Here is an 8,703-nt window from a genome sequence, read left to right as displayed (position 1 = left end):
ATATTAATTAATTAAACTATTAAATTAGCTATATTTGATGTTTTATTTTTCGACTTGCTGAGTGGAGTAATCATTTAAATTATAACATATATAACATATAACATATCATTTAAACATATCTCAAACGTATGTCGCATGGCCGTACATCTGACGGGTTTACGTGTGTGTACTTACACACAGAGACCGGTTCCGCACAGCTGTCAACGTGTGGGGTGACGCGGTAGGCTCAGGCGTTGTCGCCCACGTGGTGAGAGACTCCCTAGATCACGCAGATGAGGTGGAAGCTGCGACGATGGACTACAAAGGAGACATTATCAGGTAACAGCAGTTGAAATCACGTACGCCCGCGCCTATATTTAGGCTATATATATCAGGAGTAGATAAAGGGTTCCCTTTATCTACTCCTGATATATATATATATTATCTACAGTCGGGTATAGGCAGTTATGCGGGTTTAGGGAGTGGTGGACGCGTCCCGCCGATATTTACTCACTATTTGCGGAGTTTTTAGATTCCGAACAAGGGAATGGTAAGTGCTACTATTAAAACTTCTCGGGCGCAGAATACTTGCATTCAGTGCACTCATCCTGTCTTATCTTACTTGTCTATGACCGTGTCCGCCGAAACCATGTGTTCAATAAACACGGGTTTAGGCCTACGTCCCTGAAGCCTTAGCAGTCGCTCTCCGTCTCACACGTGCACTAGCAATCAGAGCACCGAAATAATATAGCAAAAAAACGTTGCCGCTCCTAACCCTACATACATGGCCTGGTAGCATGAAATGAGACACCACTACACATATGGGAAATTTTCAGGTATGATGTGCTGACGAAAATATGGGAGATGACCTAGCTCTACCCGTGTAGTTCTTCAGTTCCTCCGCAGGCACTATCTATATATATAGATGGGATGAGATGGGATGGAATGGGATAGGATGGGATGCGGTGCGATGGGATGCGGTGCGATGGGATGGCATGGCATGGCATTGCATGGCATTGCATGTTATGGGCTGGCATGAGATGGGATGGGATATGGGAATGGGATGGGATGCGGTGCGATGGGATGGGATGGGATGGGATGGCATGGAAGGGATGGATGCATGCATGCATGGATAGATGCATGGATAGATAGATAGTTAGATTTTTTTGAGTATTTTCCTTTCAACCATATGGCAAGCGGTCACCAACTGAGTAACGCCACTGATTTCCCCGGGCAACGCCGGGTATCCCGCTAGTCTATCCTATACTATCAGATTTGGCTAATCTTGTGTGTGGGTGTGTCTGTGTGTGTGCTGCTGTGATGTGTATTGTATTGTGATATTCCTTTTCGCCCCTGAGTTGTCATCAATCGCGCTAATGAAGACTATATTCAGAATCACCACGTCTGGGAGATGGTTCTGGTGGAAAAAAATTAAAAAAAAGTTTAAGTAATTCAAGTGTTTAAGTTCAAAATTAGAAAATAAATGCTTATTCGTCAATACGATGGCTGTGCGTTACAGCAGATCCACATCACCATACGTCGGGAATTACACTGCGTCTTTGACTGCCGCCGTATGAGCCATATCAGAATCACCATGTCTGGGAGATAACGGTTCTGGCTCAAAACCAAAAATTCTATTTCTCAATAGATGCGTGACGTCTCAGATCCCCCCCCCGCTACTTGCAGGATTTCCCCCCTGCCTCACTCTGTTGACGTACACTACTGCCCACGAAGTAGTCAGTGGCCAGTAGCTGTGCTGTGTTCTGTGACCCAGCGCAGTGGTTTCTTTTCAGTTACATGAAATATTTAACTTATCTGTGTCCACTTACATGGAGTTTATATTTAAGACCAAATTTGCTGGTTCTACGGGTATTTGACTTTCGCTAGCTATATATAAAACGTGTTCAGCTAAAATTTAGTCCGTACCCCCCGCATAATAGATAACCCGCAGCCTAGAGAAAAATAAGGATATTCAGAATCAGCACGTCTGCGAGTTCGGTTGAAACAAAAATTTTTACAAATTTACAAGTAACATTCATAAAAATTCTATTATCAAATAGAATGTTGCCGGTCACTACGGTACAGGTCAAATCACGTTTAATCCATGGTGTATAAATTATTATTTGCCAGAGGGCTATATCTATTCGTCTGCTTTATTATATATTTCGAGTTCGAAGTCCCAGCTGGGGAATATATTATTGCCCATTTTTTTCCGTTTTACCTCCTCTTTAAGTATGTATTATTTTTAATTTAACTTTATTAATTTCTTTAATTAAACTATTTTTTCATTTGTAGTAATTATTTTTAGATGTCTTTTATCTTTGATTTCTTATATTTTTTTTACTGTTTTGGGATGGGATGGGATGGATGGGATGAATGCGGGCGATGGGATGGGATTTGATCTGGCTGGTGCAGGGATGATGACATGGCATGGGATGCAATGTGGATCGGGATGGGCATGAGAGCGGCAATGGGATGGGAATGCGATGGCCATGGACTGGATGATGGATGATGCATGGATAGATAGATTTAGTTAGATTTTTGCGGGTATTTTTCTTTTTCCAAATCCAAGCGGCACCAGCTGTGTGAGTGAAGCGTGGATGCTGGAGTGTGTCTCGTCGCGTGTTGCAACGCCGCGGTTAATCCCGCTAGGTATATATATAAAGTTCAGCCGAATTAGTTCGTACTCGCATAACTAGAGAACTCCGCAGCCTAGAGGAAAACTAAAGATATTTTCAGAATGAGCACGTCTGGGAGGTGGTTCTGGCTAAAACAAAAATTGAAAAAAGTTAAAAAGTTAAAAATTGATAAAATTCGATTCATCAATAGATGGCGGTGCGTACAGATTAACATCACGTACGTGTGAATCCATAGGGTATACTCTTAACAGCGCAGTGGCCTAGTCGCTAGAACATCCGTCTCCTACAACGGGATTCCGGTTTCGAGTCCCAGCTGGGGAACTTATTTCCCAATTTTTAAATTTTTTCCCCTTTACCTATCTCTTTAGTATGTATTATTAACCAAGCGGTCACCAACTGAGTAACGCCACTGATTTCCCCGGGCAACGCCGGGTATCCCGCTAGTACGCTATATACCTGTAGCGGGAGCGAACGGCTACACGGGTAGAGCTAGACGTGAGCACGCCAAATGCAAATTTTGTTGCTACCGAATAAATCCCACCGGTAAGAAAAGCAAGACGGGTGTGCGGTTCAAGAAGCCCGACTGATGACTAATTAATAACTCGAGCAATCCACTCTCATCTCTGCGCAGGGGTTTTCACGGACACGACGACATACCGTTCAAGAACCTTCCGCCCGATGCAATCGTCAATCCGTCATACAGCGGTCACGACGAACTAGGAACTTACATGTAGACGCTGAGACCGGTCCCATTGGATGCCAAGGCTGTAGACACCGAGCATTAACAAGCACTATACTAAAACAATTTATTTAGATAAGATATATATATATATATCGTGTTTGGCGTGCGCGTGAGTGTGTGAATGTGCGTGTGCGTGCGTGTGTGTAAACGAGCGCAACGGCGCTCAAGTGAGTGAAAGATGCTGGACCATGGCGAGGCGAAATGATAACCCGGTAGGCCCCGGAAGCGCGCATTGATATGGGGGATATTGCGATCTACATTACAGTAACTCCGGTATCTACATAGCTACTGACCAGGGGACTGTGGTCAGAAATATCACAAGTAGTTATGACAATCAAAGATTCAAATGTACAAAATATCATAACTTATAATAATATCATATTAAAATAATGACATAAACAATTTAACTTCATGATATTTCTGGCAACGGCTTCCGTTCATAGTTAACTTTACATAGTGCTTCCTAGCATCGAACGACAGACTCGTAGGGACAAAATCTACACGGGGCAGTGCGCGGGCCTGTACTTATAGAGCCGCTCCATGGAGCCACTTCTCACATTTAAATATAAACCACGTCCCGGTTGAAGGGACGCGAAGGTCGTTTTGCCTCTCATAGACTCAAACATGTATGAAGTGAGTAGACCGTATAGCGTCTAGGAATGTGGTCAGGAAATTGCCCTGACCTATTTGTCCCACTGCCATAGGGTTAACCGACCAATCAGGAATAGGAACCAGGAAGACCAACCAACCGAGGTAACCACGCAGGTAATGCGTGATGCTAAAATCACGGACGCGCGCTTGCTTCAAAGCAGACGAAGTTAGCCCGGACTAAATTACGACGTCATTACAGCAAGTCCGTGCAATCGTTCTGTGCTGAGATATAGCAGCGTTTCGCACATTATTTGTATATATTGTTTATATGCACAATTTCTTCGCTACGACGTTCGCGAGTGTGCTGCAAGCAGCCCCAACGTATGTGTTGTTGTCCTCTGTTATGTAAAGTAACAAAATTGCCATATCAATATATTGCGCAAACGTATTATTTATTGCGTGTACTTAATAAAAAGGATAACTCGAGTTGGTGATTTGATCATTATGGTATCTGAATTATCCGCTGTATTATAATTAGATATCTAGTTGATGATTGAAAACGAAAAGGAACGCTATCGAATTAGAAATTGGTTTGCTTGTTGTTTTAATTGTGCATCATAACAGACTATGGACGCTAGTAAACCATAGAGACCTCACATATGTGAAAGTGACTTGTATATCTACTTTTCCTAGGTATATGACGTACATGATGTAGGCATCAGTATACTATATGAATATATATATATATATATATATTTTTTTTTTTTTTTTTAATTTCAATGACGAAAACAACCTTTATTTGAGTTCAAAGGTTACATACCTACATTCATAGTGATAGATATTATATATATAGATTATATATATATATAATATATATAAATAGTGATATATATATATATGAATATATATATCTATATATGATTATATGATACTATACTATATATATATAGTATATGTAGTATTCATATAATCATATATAGATATATATTATTCATATAATATATATTATACTTATTTATATATATATATATATATGATATTATATATGTAACGTTTTTCCCGTCAGCGGACTCTCCCACTGTTTCGACCACTGGATTGTACACGTCGCACAAGAAACAAACAACACAACTCAAATATGACGTGTTTACGCCGGGATAGGTCCGGGCTTTATTCCGCCCTGGTCAACAGACCAGAGTGCGGCATAAAACGGTACAATATTCCTCGCACGCGTAAGGCCGAGTATAGCTACAAGATACAAACTAGGCACTAGGCCTTACCAAAAACGATCCTCTGTAGAAAGCGGCACAGTCCGTGCAGAGATCGCTGGTGATTGCTTCAGTGCTGTACCTTGCGTTGTGTGCCTCCTCTCCGACTGACCCGTTCCTGAATGCTGCTGACTGCCTCACCGGCAGCCTGCCGGTGAACTGACCTGAACCCAACCGAACTGAGCTGAACTGAACTGCCGATGCTCCAGAGAGCGCAGTATATATGCGTCCCGGAGCGTGTACACGGCTTCAACACACGTCAATCATGCGTCAGAAACAGGTAGCCACGCCCGACAGCTTCACACGTGACATGCACGTTGGCTTCGGACGTGACACGCACGCCAGCTTCAGACATGGAACGCACGCTAGCTTCACACGTGACACGCACGCCAGCTTCACACGTGACACGCACGCCAGCTTCAGCGTCAGGAGTACGGCACAGTACTAGCTCGTGTCAAGCACGTGTACATTGCCACAGCATGCGGGGATTCGGCCTACATCAAAGCCCACATCACCCAAGGACGCTGGGCAGACTGCGGGTAGAACGCGGGGATGTGATGCTGCGCAGACCGAAATTCGTTTACACTACCCCCTCCGCCTTTCGGCGCGCGGGGTCGGGGGGGGGGGGCGGGGGGGGGGGGGGGGGGGGGGGGGGGGGGGGGGGGGGCGCGGCTGTCTCGCCCGCGAGATCGACCAACGGTGCCGCTAAGAACATTCGCCGGCAGCCACATCAGTAGCCGATTTGCGTACTCACCGGGTGTTCCTATGCGGGCCTGCGCCCGTAAACCGAGGCTACCGCGATACGACCGGGCGTGCTAGAGATCTATCTGGCGGACCATCTCTACGCATTGCCTCTAGTCTTACCCTGCCGGTGTGCGATCAGTAGCATCTCCTCAGAGTAATGCGGTCGCCATAACCCCGCTCACTATCTGCCAGACCGTCCACGCACTTCGTACGACCAGCGCCGTCAGAGCGTTGTCGCAGAGATTCCTGCTGCGTTTGCCGCGCACCTCGCGAGAGTAAAACAGGAGAGCAAACTCTATCAGCGGGACGCTGACGCGTTGTTCTCAAACCGCACTCACAACGCGGGATATCCTACACTGCTGCTTTTCCGTGTCCCGGGCCCTCGGGATCTGCGAGCCAAGTGATTCCATGTCCCGGCGACGCGAGATTCCGCCGAGGTCAAGGATCTCGGCCGGCTGCGTCGGCGAGCGGTGAAGTCGGCCTGCTTCTATGTCCTGGCGACGCAGCGCGCCTGCCGAGCGTCAAGGATTTCCGTGTCCCGGCCTCCTCGGCGAGCGGTGACTTCGCCCTGCTTCCATGTCCTTGGGTTCAAACGTTAGTGCGCGTGCTTATCGCCAGCTGGTCACCCTGAGTGTGAGTTCACTTCAGTTGATGGCTGGAAATAGAGCATTCACTGGAAGGTGAGGGTATATGTTATACAGCCATCATGCAGCATACTTACCTACTGACAAGCAATCACCACATGTCCAACCCCGCGAGCTCGCGGCATTCGGTGATCCCATCCGGCTATTTTCGTGCGCCTAGCCGAGTAAGCTGCTACCAGCCACGGCCCCCGCACGATGCGAAATGAGAAATCACCTGTTACACAGTTTACATAACGTGCTCAAACTCCATGCATACGGTACCGCTGGCATGCGAAAATGAGCAGATAACATTACACCAGCTACTACGCGCCAAATCCCAGGCCATCGGGATGAGCTCCCATGGTAGTGCTTTCTTGCTTTTTACCTTTGAGCAAGGAAAAGTAATACGGATTACGTTACTGCACACAACGACGTTATTGCGCGTGAAAGCTGTATGGAGGGGTCGAGAGATATGCAGAACCGGGCGCCCACAATAATATGCAAAATAGCGAGATGTATGCCCTACACTACTCCGCGAAAAAAACAACGGAGACAAGCTATGCCCGTATTCATTCACCTTGCCCACTAGCTTTCCCACAGTGGGAGTAAGAGCGCTTTAAGCACGCCCCATTCTCCCACCCGCGTTTGCCTCCGCCCCTACGCTCTGCGCCTACGACTGACTACTGTACCAGCCGCTGTATTCCGTCTAGCCATACGTCGATATCGTAACAGCGCGTCGATTGGTTTGCGTTTGCCTTTGCCCTCACCGGCTCGGGGCGCCATGCGACCAGCATAGTCAATCGCCGATCCGCCGGCCCATCCCCCAGCGGCGCGGGCTAACGCCGCTGACGGGCGGGGTCGTGAATCCGTCCGTGCTCGCGTACCTGATTGCACTCGTAACGCGCGACGAGGAAGCGTACCCAGTGTGCACCTGTACGGATTCGTCTACAGAATGCCAACCTGGGAATAGCACGGTCGCGCATATTATATTATGCCATACTCGCCTACCCGTATCGCAGCCCGGGGTGGACACAATCTAATTTAAACGTCCACATTAATTCGTATTGGACGCCTGGGTGGACACAATTCATAGTAACGTCCACATTAATCGTATTGTGGACGCCTGGGTGGACACAATTCATATTTAACGTCCACAATTAATGCGCTTCCTCCTAAAATCCGTCTTAGCCAATGAGAGCGTGGATTTAGGACGGAAGCGATGGAATTCTGGACGGACGTAAGAAATCAATGTTCGCTCTAAAATTCACGCGCTCTCATTGGCTAAGACGCGATTTATAGGGACGGAGCCGAAATTAATGGGGACGTTAAATATGGATTGTGCTCAGCCAGGCCGTCCAATACGAATTAATGTGGAACGTTTAAATATGAATTGTGTCCACCCCCCCCCCCCCCACCCCCCCCCGGCGCTCCAATACGGAATTCTGGACGGAACGTGAGCAAATCCATCAGGTCCGTCCTTAAAATCCACGGCTCTCATTGCGCCTAAGACGGGTTTTTTAGGACGGAGCGAAATTAACTCCCAATATTAATGTGACGTTAAATATGAATTGTGTCCACCCAGCGCGTCCAATACGACATAATGTGGACGCTTAAATTATGAATTGTGTCCACCAGCGTCTCCAATACGAATTACATGTGGCGACGAGTTAAAAAAAAATATTCGGAATTGTGTCCACCCCGGCCCTGCGATACCGGCGGCGGTACGTAGGTTGTTAGCTGTATGCCGGCAACACTGCCTACACGTCACACACTTATTGGGGGGGTTTACAGACTAGCCTACAGACTTACCCCAGACGGTGGCGGTGCCCGGCACCGGTCTGACATACCTTGCGTAGCCTCACACTGGGCAGGGAGGGTAACCTTACCGATGCCTCCATGTTTTTCGGCCTCGTGACGGTAGCGAACACTAAGGATGCTCTCCGGAGCCGTCGGGGAACACAAAAGATCCCACACTCAGCATTGACATTACGAGGATCCTCCGTGAACATGCGGAAACGTTGCACGGGAACTGCCACATTGCCACGTGCATCGCCGATTGCTCCCCTTTCCTTCGCCTACATGGAGGAGCTCCAACTCTCCTTACCTCAGCTGACGTTCAC

The 8,703-nt window shown here is 47.1% G+C and overlaps 1 protein-coding gene across 1 annotated transcript in view; it reads left to right on the top strand.

The window, feature by feature from the left end:
• Window positions 1-4,607, top strand: part of LOC106811633 (excitatory amino acid transporter 1-like) — a 10,915-nt gene extending 6,308 nt beyond the window's left edge. The window contains exons 7-8 of the mRNA XM_014815336.1: window positions 178-318; window positions 3,250-4,607. Coding sequence (XP_014670822.1) covers window positions 178-318; window positions 3,250-3,352 — 244 coding nt within the window. The 3' untranslated portion in view covers window positions 3,353-4,607. The remainder of the gene's footprint in view (window positions 1-177; window positions 319-3,249) is intronic.
• Window positions 4,608-8,703: the final 4,096 nt, after the last annotated feature.

The sequence above is a fragment of the Priapulus caudatus genome, unplaced genomic scaffold (assembly GCF_000485595.1).
Source record: "Priapulus caudatus unplaced genomic scaffold, Priapulus_caudatus-5.0.1 Scaffold559, whole genome shotgun sequence".
In the NCBI taxonomy this organism is placed as follows: Eukaryota; Metazoa; Priapulida; class Priapulimorpha; order Priapulimorphida; family Priapulidae; genus Priapulus; species Priapulus caudatus.
This window is presented reverse-complemented; position numbering and strand designations above follow the sequence as displayed.